This window comes from Myodes glareolus, chromosome 20 (assembly GCF_982192425.1).
Source record: "Myodes glareolus chromosome 20, mMyoGla1.1, whole genome shotgun sequence".
NCBI lineage: Eukaryota > Metazoa > Chordata > Mammalia > Rodentia > Cricetidae > Myodes > Myodes glareolus.
Genome location: NC_142045.1, coordinates 49317282 through 49335914, shown reverse-complemented (window position 1 = coordinate 49335914; position 18633 = coordinate 49317282). Strand labels below are relative to the sequence as shown.

The following is an 18633-nucleotide window of genomic DNA, read 5'->3' as shown; positions in this document are numbered from 1 at the left end:
ACTGTTAATCTAAATTTCTTCAAACACAAAATCGAAGATATACTCAGGAGAGACATCACACACACACACGGAGGTGGAAGACCTCAAGATTCAACACATCCTCCTCCTCACTGTAACCATCTTCCACGGCGTGCGTGTGTGTGATGTCTCTCCTGAGTATGTCCTGAATTACACACAGGAATTCAATAACTAGTTTTCTTGGAAACTCTTTGCTGACACCCATAGTGGTAATATAAGTTCCCCCTTCTCACCAGCAGTGAATAAATTCTTCCATCACATAAAATGATAATAAAACAACCTTAAAACTCATAAGGGTCTACAGAATAAGAGAATAAACAACCTAGAACAATCTTGAGAAAGAAAACTAAAGCTGGAGTAGTCACACCTCCTTTCCAGCTATAGCAGTCAGAACAGACCCTGGCCCACAGACACATGAGCCAACAGAAGAGAGCAGAGGTCAGAACCAAAGCCACACGCCTGCACCCATCAGCTGACTACCTGCAAGTCCCCAACAGTGAAAGCCCCATCCAGAAACGTTCAAGGTACTAGCATGTATTATTTAATATAAACAATAATTAATAAATACGAAGAATAATACATATTTCTCTTACTGTATACAGAATCAACTCAGTGTGGAAAGCCTCGAGGCAGGTCTGCCACTTTAGAACTGCTAGGAGTAAAGACAGGAAGCTCTGTGTCGAAAGGGTGGGCCACGCAAGCAAAATCACCACCTGAAACTCTTCTGCCAACTCAGGACAGCAGCACAATGCACAGATGCCCTACACAACACCCCCAAGCCACAACTGATAAAGGGCTCATCTCCAAGCACACCAGCAACCCAAGCCACCCAACGGCCGTGAAAGCATGACAGTTTCAAGTGGGCAAATGTCCCGAACAGGCATCTTCCCTAAGAAAGCATCAACAAGCAACAGGTCCATAAAGACAGTGAGCACCACTGAGCCCAGGGGAACACAGGCCAGCATCAGCAGGCTGTGATGTTCCATTTGCCACACAAAGACAGGGTCGTTAGTCAATTCTCCTAAGAGAATTCCTTTGGATAGTAAAAACAGAACCACCAGACGTTCCAGAACACCCACTCCTAAGTACTAATAAAAACTATGCTAAAGAGATATCTAGACTCCACATTCCTGACAATATTACTCAGGATAGCAAGGACAGGCAAACCCCCTAAGCGTTTTCTAAACAGATGAATGGATAAAGTGGCATGTGTGGGAAGGGGATAGGGTAAAATATTTTCCACCTTTAAAAAGAAAGAAATCCTGTCATGTGCAACAATAGCAACAAACCCTGAATGTATACTACATAAAATCAGACACAAAAAGACAACTATCATGCTAACACTGGAAATAGCGGCAGTCACCAGCTGCTGAGAGAACTGTGAGGTATAGCCACACGGTGGGATAAATTCTACACAGAAAGGATGATGTCCTGAAAACACGGCCAAAGACATGAGTGACATACTGCACGATCCCACTCTATGAGAGACGCGAAAGAGGCCAGTCTAGAGTGACAGGAAGTTGATCGGCAATGTCAGGTGTCAGGCCAAAAGAAGGAAGAAGAAAAAGTGACCAACAACCTAAAGCTATAGGGGGTAACAAAAAACATGCTAGAAATGGAAACAGCTCTACAGTTAGCCAGCAGGGACTAGTCCCACAGCTACGCAAATGTCCCGAAAGCCACTCGTTTGTAATATGTGAAGGATGGGCGGGTCTCTGGGAATTACACCTCAGTGAGTCAGGAAGAAGGATGCCTGCCTCTGTCCACTTGCCTACAATGGCTCCAGATCTCGAGCTCTCGGTGACATCTAACATACATAGAAATTACCTTCTTTAGGAACTTACATAAATTAGCTCTTTGGCAGAAAAAACTATCTGAGAGGAAAGTACAATATACTGTATAATAATATGGTTTATAATAGTCTGCTTTTTGCCTAAGTAGTGGCAGCTTTAGGTAGCAGGGACTCAAAACAGAAATGTTAAGATGGCCCTTTCGTTGCTGAAGAAGGGATCATTAACTCGTGCATATGCTAGTCCCGCTGTTCCGGAACCTGCAAAGGAAGCCAAGGACAGGAGTTCTGCTCTCTCTGCATCAAGGCCATTCATCGCTGCTCCTGTGGTCAGACTGAAATACCGTCCCTTAACAAAATGGAAAACAACTCCAGCAGGTCACTGGCAGACGCTGACACAAATGTCACACATGCCCGACACGGGTAAGACATTCCCCAGCAACGCTCCTCGTACACGCCCAGTCATCGTGATCCCTGTGTGGATCATTAGAAGCATCAGCTCACATCTCACAGACACTAGATCTCCAAAGAGCACTGGCAGTGCTCAGCAGGGATCCCTGTGCGGGACCTGAGGTTTAGGGCACCCCCTGTGGCCTCACCGTACAAGGGCTCAGACAAAGTACCCTGAAGTCCCATGATAGGGACATAAATGCACTGTGGTGGTACATGCATTTACTTTCATTACATGGGAGGCAGAGGCGGGCAGGTAGAACTCTAATTTCTTGGCCAGCTTGGTCTATATAGCAAATTTCAGGTCAGCCAGGCCATAGTGAAGTCTTGTCAAAATAGGAAGAAAAGAAAAGAAGAAAAGAAAAATACATGCACACACAAACACACACACACAAAGATTTAAGGAAAAGAGCCAGCAGGTCACTCCCTAACCAAAGAACCCTTTGCCATCAACAACCAGGGTTTTGGGGGCGCACCTCGTCCTTCAGTTGGCTCCTGCTGGCTTCCTGTCGCTGAAGCTCTATCCTGCACTTTAAAACTTTACGCTCGGCAACAGAAATTCTTCGCTCATATTCTACGTTGTTCCCAACCTCGTTTTCCAGAAACTTGATCTTTTCTTTCACCACGCCTTCTTTCTCTCTTGTTTCCTGCTTTATCCTTGCTAATGTCTAGAATTGAAATGAATTAGATATTTAATGAGTACCAACTGAAATCCAAAGGAATTTAGTTTTCATTTTTATTTTCAGTACTAATTTTTTTACCAAAAAAAAAATCCTTTAAAATACTTTTTGCTGTCATGGAGAGTATTCAGTCATTTGGAGACAGGGTCACACTGTGAAGACCAGGATCGCCTTAATCTCACAAAGATCTGCTTCCCTCTGCCTCTTGGAGAACTGGGGTTAAAGATGTATGCCACCACACCTGGCTAAATATAAGATGTATTATCAATATGCTACCCCCTAATATCTATAAATTCACATCATTGAATGCCATTATATTTTCTCTTTTCTCTCTGGAGTCTTGCTGAAGAGCACAGAAATGCTTAGGCCTTTACACAGAAAGGGAATGCCTCCTCCCCGCAAAGAAACACACAAGGAAATAGGACTGAATATTTTTCACACTAAATCTTAGACCTCAGTGAAATCTTCTAAATACTGTATAGACCCATTTTTCATCTTTTAAAAGTAACTTTCGGCCAGATGTGGTAGCATATGCTTTTAGTCCCAGCTCTCAGGAGGTGGGGTGCAGAGCAGCTCAGGGTGGAGGCAGCCCGGAGCTCCTGGTTCAAGGCCAACCTGGGCTACAAAAAGAGACCCTGTATCAAAATACAACATCAAAGAAAAATACATTTTGTTATTGGTTTTGTCTTAGTTAGGATTTCTACTGCTGTAAAGAGACACGGTGACCACGGCAACTTCTATAAAGGAAAACAGTTAATTGAGGTGGCGGCTTACAGTTCAGAGGTTTAGTCTATTATTGTCATGGTAGGGAGTAAGGCATGCAGGCAGACATGGTGCTGGCTAGATCTTGATCAGAAGGCAACAGGAAGTGTATTGAGACACTGAGTGATATCTTGAGCATATATGAGACCTCAAAGCCCGCCTCCACAGTAAGACACTTACTCCAAAACCACACCTACTCCAACAAGACCACACCTCCTAATAATACCTCTCCCTATGAGATTTTTGGGCGTCAATTACATTCAAATTACTAGAGGTTTCAATAAGAATGCTCTCACAGGCTTTTTGATGGCACTGCAGTCGTATTAATAAAAATAATCCTCAGAATTCCACATCTCGTGTACAGGTAAAGCATTCCACGGAAAAGGAGCAGAACTCCTCCCAACAGAAGCTGCTGGCCATATTACCCCAGAGAGCACTTCCTCTACTGTAAGAACTGGCTTCCATGGAATCAAAAGACGCCATGCTAGATTCCAAATGAGGGAAGCAACCAACAGTTCTTCTATGATTCCTATGAGCATATCAATGACCAGCATGGCACAGTAACAGTAAAGGTTCAGTAGAAACATTCATGCCTTGGCAGTAACCTAGCTGGACTGATTGGAATTAAGGCTCACTTAAGAGGAAAATCATTCCTAGTGCTAGGAACTGAGCCAAGTACCCAGGGCCAGTAAAGTCATGGACGTTGGAGGAAAATGTACAGTCGCTTTACTAAAACAACATAATCTCTAAGTAAATTCTAAATATTTTTTTTTCAAGACAGAGTTTCTCTGTAGCTTTGGAGCATGTCCTAGAACTTGCTCTTGTAGACCAGGCTGGCCTCGATCTCACAGAGATCTGCCTGCCTCTGCCTCCCGAGTGCTGGGATTACAGGTGTGTGCCACCACTGTCCAGCTAAATATACTTTTCTGATACCCATAGATAAGTGTGGTATTCGCCCTTCATCAAGGAAACTTCACTTTGTGACAGACAGAGACCAGAACAGAAAACCACAACCAATCAAAATGCAGAGTTGTGGAGCCTGATCCATGCCCACACCTAAGGCTAAGGGAACATTGAGAAAGGCATGGTGGGACGACTGTAAAGGCAGAGAATCTATGTGTTTTCTCTGAGATTGTGTCTCCTAGAAACAGCAAAAGCTACAACTGGAAAATTTCAACAGCATGATGGCCTAATCATGAGCTGACCAAGGACAGCAACAATAGATAGACTGAAGTGGATGAGAAAAGACCATGAGCTCCAAACCCTACATAAAGAACTATGAATAACTAAGGAATGCTGAGTGGGAGAAATAGTCTTCCCCAGGGAAGAGCACACCAATAGGTTGTCCTATACCAAACTGTCAGCCCAGAAAACATATATACAACTAACATTATACAAATTGAACAGGCTACTCTCGCCTCCAGCTAAGAAGGTGCCCAAGGGAAAGAAGACCAAGGGGGGAAAAGGTGGCCCTGGCTTCCGCCATCATAAAGAGACAGAAGGCCAGAAAAGTGGTGAATCCTTTGTTTGAGAAAAGGCCTAAGGATTTTGGTGCTGGGCAGGATATCCAGCCCAAAAGAGATCTCACACGCTTCGTCAAATGACCCCACCACATTAGGCTGCAGCGGCAGAGGGCCATCCTCTATAAGCGGCTCAAAGTACCTCCTGCCATTAACCAGTTCCCCCAGGCCCTGGCCCAGCCGACAGCTACCCAGCTCCTTAAGCTTGCACACGACTACAGGTCACAGACAAAGCAGGAGGAGAAGCAACGGCTCCTGGCCCGTGCTGAGAAGAAAGCTGCTGGCAAAGGGGATGTCCCAGCTAAGAGACCGCCTGCCAATACAGCCACCACCTTGGTGGAGAACAGGAAGGCTCAGCTGGTGTAGACCTCACTGAGCTGGCGGTCTTCCTGCCTGCCCTGTGTGGGAAGATGGGGATTCCCTGCTGCATCATCAAGGGAAAGGCCAGGCTGGGGCGGCTGGTCCACAGGAAGACGTGCACCACTGTTGTCTAAGACAGGTTAGGTGAGAAGACAAGGGTGCTCTGCCTAAGCTGGTGGGAGCTATTAGGACCAATTACAACGACAGATACGATGAGACCCTCTGCCCCTGGGGAGGCAGCGTCCTGGGTCCTAAATCTGTGGCTCAAATTGCCAACAAGAACTCGCCACTAAACTGGGTTAAAAGTACAGATAAGTTTTCTGTGCATTAATATAATTACAAACTTATCTTCCAAAAAAATTGAACAGGCTATATTTAGGGATATATATGTATATATACATATATGCACAGAACAATTAAAAAAGAGGCTATGAGTTAGATAGAGAGCAATGAGGAACTATTGTGTTGGGACAACCAAAAGACTGTCAGAATCTATGTTAAATGTTTCAAGTGCTCACTTGAAAGCCTTCATCACATTGGCTTTTCTGCCACTTAGGCAGGTAATTTAATAACAACAGCAGCATCCATGTTTGTTAACAGTGCTGTTTATTAAGTGGTACCCTGGATACGGCATGTGTGTTGTTTGGTACAAGATACAAAGTGGAGAAAAGGAGAAGAGAAGAGAAGAGAAACCTAAACCGACTCGTCTGCGCTCTGCGCCAGCGCTGACCAGACAGCTGTGATCTTGGACCTGTTTGGCTCACGTAAGGAAACAACCAGGACTGCAGATTTGAAAGTAATAGGAACTAAAAAAATGGACACTGGTATCAGTCTCCAGAATGAAGAGTGTGCATGACGTGGCATCTACCTGCAGCCTTTTTCTGTAGAAACGACACTCGATTTTAATATTCACTCAGAGAAAACACTGGCTCCAACCTTCAGGGACTGCAGCTATAAAGCCAGAACGGTTCTCTGTAATTCTTGCTAGAGGGGCATGGCCCTTCTGTCAATAAAACAGGCGCTAAAATAAACCACATTCAGCTCTCAGAAGCCCAACCTCTGCTCTCCTCTCCCTCCCTGCTTGCTTTCCTAGATTTCTTCTGTTCACCCCCTGAGCTTCCTGCCGCTTCCACCAAGGTCTTTATTGATTTGCACCAAATTGTCTCCTCAATCCACCTGGGAGTGATGGTCCTGGGCCTGAACCAAACCATTCCTGCCCTCTTTGAGCTTTGATTCACCATTGGCTCCACAGCTTCAAAACTGGACTCCCCTGGCAGCCAAGCTTCTCCCCTGTACCCACTTCCTTGCCTGCATTATCTGCCACAGCCATTTCTACACACCTAGAACTTAGTGCCAAACAGCAACATGTGAAACCCAAGTTACCACAATCATGGGTCAGGATTTCTGGCAGGAAGTCTCAAACCTCAAGGATAATAATACTATAAGCAAAAAAAAAAAAAAATCTCCATAGAGCCACATTTGCCAGAACCATTGAAGTATAATATAAACATAGCAATATAATATATATTTTATTTTGTTGTTGATGGTGGCGGTTGTTTGTGTTCATTTTGTTTTGAGATGGGGTCTCTCTATGAAGTCCTGGAGGTCCTGGAACTCACTCTGTAGACCAGGCCAGCCTCGAACTCACAGAGATCCGCCTGCCTCTGCCTCCCTAGTGCTGAGATTAAAAGCTTGCACCTCCACACTTGACTATGATGTACATTTAAACTGATGTGCGGAGCAGGAGTGGGAGAAGTCGAGCTTAGCACTGCAGGGTCTGCAGGGCCTCAGAGTTGCGGACCACTCACCAGGGCACAGCTGTCAATCTCCTGATCCCGCTTCTGCATCTGCTCGATGGTGCCCTCCCACTGCTGGATGAGCTCTTGTCGTTCTAGGTGAATCTTCCGGAAGTCCTGCGCAGCTTTATCTAATTCTAACTGTCAGACAGAGAGAAGATTACACGTCCATTAATACAATGCCTTTGCCAACACCACCTTGAAAATTAGGAAGGCTCTGTAAACCAACCTGTGCACTCAATGTCTCCGTTAGTTCACCGTCTAGAAGCTTCCTTTTCTTGCTGCACTCCAGAGTCAGCCTTTCCAAGTTGAGGGTCAGGGCCTGTGGTGTGGGACATGGAAAATATTTTTAACAGTCAGTTATTTCAGTTTTAAAGCTGGCATAAAGCATAACTAACATTCTGTATCATTATGCCTTATGTATAATGTATATATGTACCAGATAAACAGTATAAGATAATATGTATTTTTCTTATTGTCTAGCCCCAAGGTTTAATCTACTGTTTGAACATGCACTTATTGAACCCCTATGAAAATGCACTTATTTCTAAGATGGATTTTGTAATGAATTAGGGGAAAAAGACAAATACAACCTGGCATTTGAAAATACTTAAAATAGTGCATCTGTATTTAATCTGCTAGAGAATAGTATGTTTGTGATACTAACTTCATTATCACCAGTAAAAAGATTCTAAGTAGATTTTATATAATATTACAATAACTTATCAATTGCAGTATTAACTCAAATCAATGTAATAAAGTAGGATAATCAGCAACCAACTGCACATCTCATAGCATAGCTTGATGCTGAATGGATATGTATAGCCTTTCTGGTGCTCCATGCTTCCTAATGTCCCCACTAGTGATCTGTTTGGCATGTCATCTCGAAGTAGCGCCTTCAAAGGGAGTTATCCAGAGATGCAATGAGATTTATTCTTTATAAAAACAATTTTGGGGTGTGTGTGTGTGTGTGTGTGTGTGTGTGTGTAATATGATTGTGGCTTTTAGGCCATGACAGATATGTGGAGGCTGGAAGACAACTTTGGGGGGGTCTACTTTTTTCTATCTTCATATGATGATCAAGATGAGGTTACCAGTCCTGCACACCCCAAACATTTCCCACTGAGCCGTCTCACCGATGCCCAAATAAGATTAGCTGAAACATTACATCAGTAAAATGGTGTCTCCTTTTCAGATTGTAAACATATTTTCATCCAAAGAGATAGGAAACTGGGACACTTTGAATAATAAATCCTATTTTCAAATGAAAAAATATTAAACAGGTAGAACTTACATGCAATATTCAAATTAAATGTAAAACAAAGTATCCAAATTAATTAATAGTTCAGTATGACTAGAATTTTCTTCCCTAAGATGATTTAGACAGTCCTTTGAAGTCCTAACCAGTTCCCCAGTGGGTCATCGGACTTCAGAGGATGAGCAACCCAGAGTCAGCAACACGCTGTAAGATTTGACTGCAGCCATTGCTCTAGGGACTTGACACGTGATTTCAATTGGAGACCCTGGTGCAAATCTTCAAGGACAGTTGCTTTTAAAACCGATCACTGCAACTTCTTGTCTTAAAAGTGACTCAGAGCAAAGCGGTTCTGGCAGTTTCTAACGGCTCACCCTGATTTTGTTATCGTCTTGCCGCGCGTACTTCTGAAGGGTGAGAGAGTCGCTGTCTTTGTGAGCTGACTCCTCCAGCCAGGCCTCCAGTGCTTGCTGGTCCCAGTTCATCTGACATTTCAGGCCATCCAGCTTTTGGGTGGCTTTAAATATGCCGTTCTAATTTCCAAGGAATGGGAGAGAAAAGGTGGTGACAAAACATCATTTATTATGCAAACTAAAATAAAACATAGATTATACTACTAAACAGTTGCAGAACCCATGTCTCAGCCTTCCATATGGCATGGCATGTTCAAATCTATCACAACCATGTTTGTATTTTAATTCTCCAGTTGCAAAACAGAGATGATCATACATGGTCAAGCACCGTGGTTAAACCAAAGTCCTTGTGAAAAGGCTTGAGGGTATTTCTCTCACAGAGAACTCATGAGATCCCCCACCAAAGTCACCCCAAATAAGTATGACTATATGAGTCAGTCAGTAACTTGCTTGGCATACTTGCTAAAACCCATAACAAGTGCCCTCAGGCCATTTCCAGTCATATCTGCCACCCTAAAGGGGCCCCTTCTATACAGATTTGGAAACATTTCTAATTGAAGTAAATATAGTGTAGATGATAAATTACTTCTGTAAATGTTGTCACTTAAGGAATCTATAATCACAAAGGAAAGCAGAGAATGGATGTGTAAGGTCAGTACATGCTATTCAAACTGCATATACAAATGTTACATTACAAAACCAAAATATGCATGTGAATGTATATGCATATTATTGATTAGCGACTGGTGTGGAAGGGGCCACCACACTGTGGGTGGTGTCCCCAGGAAGTATAAGAAAGGCAGCTGAATGAGAGTCTGGAAGCAAGCCAGTCTGGAGAGTCCCCTGTCTTTCCCTCCCCCCACCCCTGCTGCTCAGGCTTGAGTTCTTGCCCTGACTTTTCAGAGTCAGACTTGCCCAGAGAGTTCAGTACATGTAAACCAAATAAACCCTCTCCCAAACTGCCTGTGTTTTATCACAGCAACAGAGATGCTAAACAAGAGAGGTTCCAAAGTAGACCAATGGGTATGAAATTTAAAACCCAAAGTGCTGTGTCTGTTAATAGTGCCTCCTGCACCTGTGAGCAGACCTCACTATACTGGAAGGAAATCAGATAAAGAATAACAGCAGGCTGGGCGGTGGTGGCGCATGCTTTCAATCCCAGCACGTGGGAGGCAGAGGCCCACGTATCTCTGTGAGTTCAAGGCCAGCCTTGTCTACAGAGTGAGATCCAGGACAGTGAGGACCGTTTCAGAGAGAAACTCGGTCACAAAAACCAAAACCAAACAAACGAACAAAAAGCAGAAACATTTGATCATTTGTTCATTCAAACCACGTGCTCCATGTCTTTTCACGGTCAAAAAAAAAAAAAAATGTAAATCACAGGAAAGTTTGCGCTCCCTGGAGAGCGCAGGCGCAGAAGCAGGACTGTAGCAAGTCACACCCACTTCCTTATCGCTCTTGCGTTCGTGGATGGTCGCCAACTCCTTCTCCAGTAGTTGGATCTCGTCCTTGACCCGTCCCAGCTCTCTTTCAGCAATGGCCTTAAAATGTTCTTCACTTTGAATCTCATTCTCCCTTGCTTTGTAAAGAGCCTGAAGAACAAGGAACAAAACAGAAGCACGTGACAATTCTACAACATAATGTATAGCAAGCCTCTAGATGAAACACCCCAACCCAGTGCTCACTCCGCCAGGGTAGGCTCGCCCCCACGTTAGCCGTCGCTCACCACCAATGAGGAGGTTAGCCATATACTTCCCAGAGTTCCACTGTCAGGAGTTCAGATATCACATGGCATAAACTAAGGAAAGGAAATCTATAAGGTGAAAGCTGGAAACTAAAACTCATCCCTTACCAAAAAGTAAGAAATATTGGTTATAACTAATTGAGAAAAGAGTATTTATATTGAATTAATCACATGTTCTACTTATAATAGATAATTATTTCCATACGGAGGGTGAATATCTCACCTGGCACTTTCAACACGTGTCAATATTTCTGTACCTGTGTGAATGAAAATTCCTGATTCACATTTTTAAGGTGAGAAGTCATGGAACCAATTCGATCTTCATAGTCACGAAGCTGATATTGCAAGTTTGATTTCTCCTTCTGCAGCTTTGAGAGCTGTAAGTAATAAAAGCCATGGTTAAAAAGCAAAGTCAATCTTCATTTACTTTGTAGCAGAGCAGTTTGAGATACTGTAACAGAAATACTATAGACTTGATGCCTTAAACAGCAGAAATGTATTTGTTACGGTTCTGAAGGCTAAGAATTATAAGATTCCTAGCACGGCCCTTCTTACTTTGCAAACAAATGACTTCTTGCTATATCTAGACATGACAGAGAGATTAGCTCTCTCTTTTTACTTCTTATAAGAACACTGATATAAAGCAGGGCAGTGTTGGCGCACACCTTTAATCCCAGCACTCGGGAGGCAGAGACAGGTGGATCTCTATGAGTTCGAGGCTTGCCTGATCTACAGAGCAAGTTCCAGGACATGCACCAAAGCTACAGAGAAACCCGGTCTCTAAAAAACAAAAAATAAAAAGAGTACTGATAGAATTTGTGAGCGCTCAAGTTTTGTAGTGTCTGTAGTGGTGTGAGTGAGAACAGCCTCCATAGACTCATCTGTTTGAATACTCCGTCTCCCGTTGATGGAACTGTTTGGGAAGGGTTAGGAGGTGTGACCTTGGAGGAGGTGTGTCACTGGGGGTGACTTGAGGCTTTAAAGGACTATTGCCATTTCTAATGTGCTCTCTGCCTCCTGCCTACAGTTCTGAGGTATGAACTCTTAGCTGGTCTTGCTGCCGTGGCCTAACTCTCATGAAACTGCTAACCCTAATAAAATGCTGTTGTTAGTAAGTCGCCTTGATTGTGGCATTTTATCACAGTGACAGAAACGTCACTTGTACATCCCCGCAGAGATCCTTACTCACAAACACCATCACACTGGGAATTCGGACACCCATTGAAAAAGTTTGGAAGGGTACAAACATCCAGTACATGTCGCCATTTGGCTCCTTTAAATGTCCACAGGAACTTCTTAAAAATCTACTGACCTTTTAGATATTAAAAAAAAAATCTAGAGATGATTTTGAAACGATTAGTACTTAATTCATATGACAGAATCTCCCTTGGGTGTGCAGTGCTGGCAGGGCCATTGCTGGCTGCACTTCTCACACAACAGGGCTATTTCCCTCTTGGCAAACGCGGAGCTCTATCGCCTGGCCACACCGCGGTTTGTCTTCTTACCTTAGGTTTCTATCACTCTGACAAACACCACGACCAAAAGCAACTGAAGACGAAATGGCTCGTTTCATTGTACACTTCCAGACAACACTCCATCACTAACAAAGCGGGGGCGGGGACCCAAGCAGGGAAGGTAACCTGGAGGTAGGAACTGAAGCAGAGGCCATGGAGGGTCGCTGCTTACTGGCTTGTTCCACACAGGTTGCTTACTCTGTTTTCTTATGCAGCTCAGGACCACCTACCCACGGGTGACACTTTCCACTGTGGGCATGGCCCTCCTGCATTAATCATTAATCAAGAGGACGCCGCACAGCCTTGCTTACAAGTTAATCTGAGGGAAGTATTTTCTCAGTTGAGGGTTCCTTCTCTCAGATGATTCGAGCTTGTGTTGAATGACAAGAAAAAAAAATAAACTAGACGCATACTTGGTAAACACGATCAGGAAAAATAAGGAGCGGGTAAATGTTTGTTTGCTCTGTGAACATACTTATAAAAAGTCGGGCATGGTGGCATGCTCTCGTAATCCCAACAGAGATGGGAGGATTACTCAGACTCACTGGCCTACCATTTTAGCCTAATCTGGAAACCACAAATCCCAATAAGAGACCTTGCCTCAAAAAGAAAAGTGGAGGGAGCCTGAGGAATGGCACCTAAGGTTGACCTCTGACCCCTGCACACATGCACACTAATCACTCACATCCACACTGCACATTCCAAACACATGCGCCATTCTGCCGTTCCCATTCCTCTCAGCAGATCCACTAGAGGGATTTTTCGTTCTCATTATTCAAAGGGCAGAAAAACGTTCTCTTCTACTTCGTCAGTTTGTACACACTGTCCGTCCTTGGGCCCTCGTCCCCACACCCTAAGACCAGTTTGTGGGGGCTTTAGGCTGGCTGCTAAAGATGTGCAAACTTTGTGGAGTCGTTCGCAGTTTGTGTTTTTGTTTTGTTTTTGTTTCTAACAGGAGGCTGAAACTGTATGTATTGTAGTTGGTGCAAGTTCTTCCCACAGTGTGAAATATTCTGTCTTCCTGTGACACCTTGATCCTCTCTTTGACACTTCCTACACTGCATATTTCACTGAAATGTTCCGCCTTGAAAGCACCCAAGCCACTTTAAGCATCGCAGGCAAACTAATGTCCATGAGTCTTGTGTGTGCACATGCGTAAACAGCGGTTACTAGGCAAACACCAACAACCCACTTGCAGCCCTTAGCTGAATGGGGGAGGCTGCTAGCTGGCATCTGAAAGAGCTGGAGGAGTGAGAGTCCAGGTTTCACGACCCTGAATAGAAACCGCTGCTTTGATAAAACTTTCAAATGTCTAACAACTGATAGGCGCAGCAGGGAAAGTGGGGAAGATAGACATCAGACTTACGGGATGAGGCCATGGCACGGGAGGCACAGAAGAGTTGGGCTGCATGGCACCCAGTCCCCAGGGGTCTTTTCTGGCGCTCTCCTAATTCCCACTGGATACCCACCGGACCTGAATCCTAGTCGGTCCTCACCTAGTCCTCCATCCTCCCGCTGGTCCTCATCTGGCTATCCTGGCCGTTCTCAACCAGTCCCCACCCTCACCCCTCCGCCTCACACCCCCTCTCCGTTGCCAAGCTGGTCCTCTCCTGTCTATCCCCTAACTTCCACCCGGTCCTCCTCACCTCATCCTCAAGCATCTTGTTCTCCTGGTTGGCCACGGGGATAGCGAACCCATCTTCCCAGGGCAGCTCGGATAGGAACTCGCTACTCATGATACACGGTCTCAAAGGGAGCTCAGACAGACTCCCAAAAAACCCTCCCTGGAGAGCGCAGCCTGAGTCTGCAAAGCCCGCCGATTTGTGTTCCGCGGCCCTAGCAACAGCCAGGCGCCCTTAGTTACCAAACAGGAAGCACTCAGACTGGAAGGCGGAACTTCCTTTGAAAATTCCCTTGTTCTTTCTGAAGCCTGAGAGAAGTTGCTTGCCCGGGACTGTGAAGCACAGCTTCCCTTGCAAGGATAGAGACACTTTCAGGACTTCCGGCACGAGTAAATCTGCGACCTCGGGTGCCCCAGAGGATCACAGAGTTCAGGGGATGGAAGGCACGGGGTTTCTGGGGTGCCAGGGTGGTGGGGTACAGGGTGCGAGATGCAGGATCACAAGATTGAGAGAGCCTATATAGGACCCAAAAGGAACTTGGGATTTATTTTTGAGCCATAGGTGAGGGCCCATGGTCCAGGAACACAGATCCAGGTTACCCCAAATAGCGTGTTCGAGCATGGAAATTGATTCATGACATTTTTGTAGTTGCAGAAGAAAAGGAAAGTATAAATCAAATCATTTTCCAATGCATTGATGAAAACGTCACCAGGGACTGTCTGTATAACACAGTTGGGAAGTCTGTGCTGTAAGTTTCAGATACAATCTGATGGCATTCTTAGCTTTGGGGTTGGTGGAAGCTAGGGTTCTGCCAAGTTAACACACTTGAGAAAGTATTGCCTGGTCAAATGGGCAATGGATGGCTATGAAGAAAATTAAAGATAGCTCAAGATAATTTGGCTCTGGTTCTGCACCATCCAACTCCCCCACTATCGAGGTTCTGATCAAGTCAGTCAGCTTTAACAGAGACACGGCACTGTGTCCACAACAGGACGTCTGCGTGGCAGTGCACAGCACCGGAGTCCTACTGCCTAGCCTAAGGAAAAGCTGACACCTCCTCAGGGCTCGGCCGACCCGTAGGGCTGTCACTATCAGGGGCCTGCTCCTGAGGCTCTAGTCCTCTGCCTCTCTGGTCATGTTAACCTAATTTTCTTTCCTCCTGTTGTGAGTGAGAACACATTTCAGGGGTTTTCTTTTCAGACTCTTGAAGTGTCAGGTTTTGCAGCATAACAGAGCTGAAAGACACCTTTAAATTCATCCCAGCCTGGTACCTGATATCCGGAACACCGGGTGATCACTTGGTTCTTCTTTAAAAAGGACAGTTGACTTTTTTCCTTTTTTTTTTCTTATCCTTAGTAAACCCTATGTGGGGTTCTTTGTGTAGGTGCTGTTTATGCAAATCCTCCTTATATTTAAAGACTAGTGACAGTTAACTGCAACACACAGTGCAGCCCAGCAACGCAACAGCTTGCTGATCCTGCAGGTCTTTCTTCTGTTGGACTCTCTCAGGACCTGTAAGCATTTCTTTAAAAAAAAAAAGATTTATTTATTTTATGTGTATGAGTGCTCTATATGCACGTACACCTACATGCCAGACCAGGATCCCACTACATATGGTTATGAGCCACCATGTGGTTTCTGGAATTTGAACTCAGGTCCTCTGGAAGAGCAGATGGTGCTCTTAACCACTGAACCATCTCTCCAGCCCCCTGTAAGCATTTCTTTAACTCTGTGCAATGGGAAGCCTGTGTCAGAACTTACACCACTCTAGTCTCTTCTGAACAGCGTCTTGGCCATTCGCCACCGTTCTGTCAGTTACTTCCAGTCAGTCCCCTGCTCAGCTCTGAAGACAAAAGCTGACGAGATATTCTGTTTGTCTTACCAGCGCCACAAGCAAAGGCCAGAAAACCAAACAACAACTTACAAATCATCAAACTACTTATAAATATTTAGTGTTTATACTCATCTATATCCATGTTATAAGTTTGTATGTGCGTTTGTACAATTTTGTATTTACCACAGATACATGGTATAAGGAAAAGCATACTGATTTTTGAAAAGTTTTCAGGGCAGGGGACATACTCAAGGCTTTTCATATGTTAGGTAAGTCTTCTATCACTGAGCTACACCCCACCAGGAAATTGCTGGTAGACAGCACCATAGTAAATTCTAACTTAGCTAACACAACTATTACACTGCTAAATTTAGCTTTATATTTTCTTCCTTGTGTTAATGTTTTAGAAAATCATACAATGTATTTTGATCCTGTTTACCCACAATGCTCCATTTCCTACTGTTATTATTTAAGATAGGAACTCCCAGTCATGCCTAGCCAGAGCTATGACTTCTGCCCCATAATTAACTTCTTGAACTATACTTATTTATTCTGAATAATGTGTGCGTTTTGTTGGTGAGCATCATTAAAGAGGCAGGACTCTAGAAGTCTCCAGAATGCAGGGGCCAGCACTGAGGATCTATTTGCCGTCACAGTCAGTCGGGAGAGCTATTTCTCAACCTCCACATCTTAAGTTCATCTTCATTCACTTCTTTAAATCTAGACTTCTTAGAGATGTGGCAGTGAGGGACTTAAATCTGGCACTGGGCAGGACCTCAGCCACACCTTCCTTATTCTGCATCCTGGTAAGGGTGGACATGGTAACCTGGCCATTGTAAACCCTAATTATACTTGGGGCTTCACAAAAGCACCCTGTGTACATGTCTAGCATGCAATCCGAAACAGGACCAGCCCTTGAAAATCTCTAAGATCCCTAGGGGAGATGCATGAAGCAATAGGCTCTGTGTATCACCAAGGATGCTGTTGCCTGCAGCCACAGGGTTCCAGGCCTCACAAAGAAGGAGCCTGGTTACAAGACGTCACAAGCGGAGGGGCCTAGTTAATTGGCTGCAGGTTGAATGAGCTTCATTTATGACTGAGAACAATTACCTTAGCAATCATATTTTTCTCATAGATTCAAGGCCACTACTAAATTTGCCAGTTATATCTTTAAAATGCATTGATCAGCCCCTAACGTTTCATAGCAGCACTAGTGTCTGAAAATACTTTCTATCACCATCAACTACTTAAAGTCTCCGCCTTTATACAAGTGCCATGTTGATCCTGGTCTCTGTTAGCCAGTTTTCCAGCACGGTAACAAAGTATCGGAGATAACCAACTTAAAAGGAGGGAAAGTCTATTTTTGGTTGATAGTAAGAGATTTCATCCCATATTTGATCAGTCCTGCTACTTTGGAGCCTGTGGAAAGCAATGCAGCCTTGGTGGGATTGTCTGAGGGGAGCAGCTGTTTCCTTCCTGGCAGCCAGGAAGTGGAAAGAAGTGGCCAGGACCTGGTGAGGAAAGCAAGCTTAGGGAATAGCTTAACAGCCTGACTCCACTCGACTTGGGCACTGTGTACCCCTGTTCTAACAAGACACTCGGAAACCTAGGACCTTCATCTGTATGTGCCATGGGCACACACTCTCCTGCACAGTGGGCCTAGCCACCTGTTGGAATCCAGAATGTTCATCCGCATTGAGCTGTGTATACACTCTTCTCTGAATAATAGAATATATTCTCCTTAATGGCCATCAACCTTAGATGGCCTTCACTCAGACATACCCCTAATACATGTAGGAGTGAGGACAGGAGGGCTAGCCTGGCATAAACTTGTTTGGTATACACGTACAGTAAGGCAAGCTGTGTCCTCTAAGGGAGATTTTAGGGAGAATCCCCTATTTACCATCTCATGCCTGTACATAATTGGGCGTGCATATGACTAAAATCATGCATCATAGGAAGGAACATGAACACTGAGCAAGGGATTACATCATCCAAACCTGCCACTCAAAACACCCAGACTGTGCCCCTAGTCATTGAACTCCTTCTCCATTAAACTTTGCCAAAAACAAAAATCAGGTCCCGAGTGTCCTCACTCATGTGACCCACAATCAGTCTCCTCTGTGTACCTGACCTGAACTGTCAACTTGCTTTGAATGAAGTCACCTTGCTGAAACTCTGCCTTTATATCAACCCTTTCCACAAGAGGCCAAGAAGCTGGACACAGCTGACCCATGTCACCGTCCGCTGATCACATGTTTGGCAAGCCAGCCAGGCGGCAAGAAAAGACATTCTTTCCTGTCTTACTGCACAGTTCCTCACTGCGATCTAGTCCTTTTTCATTTTGATGTCTGTGGTGGTAGTTGACCCAGCTAGCCAGCTTTGTCAGAGAGCTGTCAGCCCATTTAATTGTGCCATGTCAGCTCACAGAAGTTATTTTTACCTTTATGTGTTTTGTGTGTGTGTGTGTGTGTGTGTGTGTGTGTGTGTGTCCTGAGAAGGGGCTATGTGACCAAACCAATGACCCTTTCATTAATGCCTTAAGAATAAGCTATCTGCTGTTCTTGTCACATGCCTAATTTTGAGATGTGTGTATGTGTGTAATGTGTGTGTCTGTGAGTACATATATGATGTGGTCAGGCCTCTCTTTCCATTGTGGGCTACAGGGATCAAACTCAGGCTGTGAAGTTTGCACAATAAATTATTTACCTTTACTCTCTGTGCTGTCTCGCCAGTCTGGAAATGATTGAAAAAAACAAAAGTAGGCTTTTGTGGGGGAGGGGGGTTGTTGTTGTTGCTTTTATTTATTTTGTTTTTGAGACAAGTTCTATCTATTATATAGCTACAGCTGTCCTGGAACTCAATATGTAGACCAG

The 18633-nt window shown here is 44.5% G+C and overlaps 1 protein-coding gene and 1 pseudogene across 1 annotated transcript in view; one reads left to right on the top strand and one right to left on the bottom strand.

Moving 5' to 3' along the window:
- Nucleotides 1-14142, bottom strand: part of Ccdc39 (coiled-coil domain 39 molecular ruler complex subunit) — a 31878-nt gene extending 17736 nt beyond the window's left edge. Inside the window, exons 1-7 of the mRNA XM_087899560.1 lie at nucleotides 13948-14142; nucleotides 11045-11164; nucleotides 10489-10635; nucleotides 9005-9163; nucleotides 7605-7697; nucleotides 7388-7516; nucleotides 2734-2925 (exon numbers count right to left, since the gene is read on the bottom strand). Coding sequence (XP_087755686.1) covers nucleotides 2734-2925; nucleotides 7388-7516; nucleotides 7605-7697; nucleotides 9005-9163; nucleotides 10489-10635; nucleotides 11045-11164; nucleotides 13948-14037 — 930 coding nt within the window. The 5' untranslated portion in view covers nucleotides 14038-14142. The remainder of the gene's footprint in view (nucleotides 1-2733; nucleotides 2926-7387; nucleotides 7517-7604; nucleotides 7698-9004; nucleotides 9164-10488; nucleotides 10636-11044; nucleotides 11165-13947) is intronic.
- On the top strand, nucleotides 4396-5910 carry LOC125397482 (large ribosomal subunit protein eL8 pseudogene; annotated as a pseudogene).
- Nucleotides 14143-18633: the final 4491 nt, after the last annotated feature.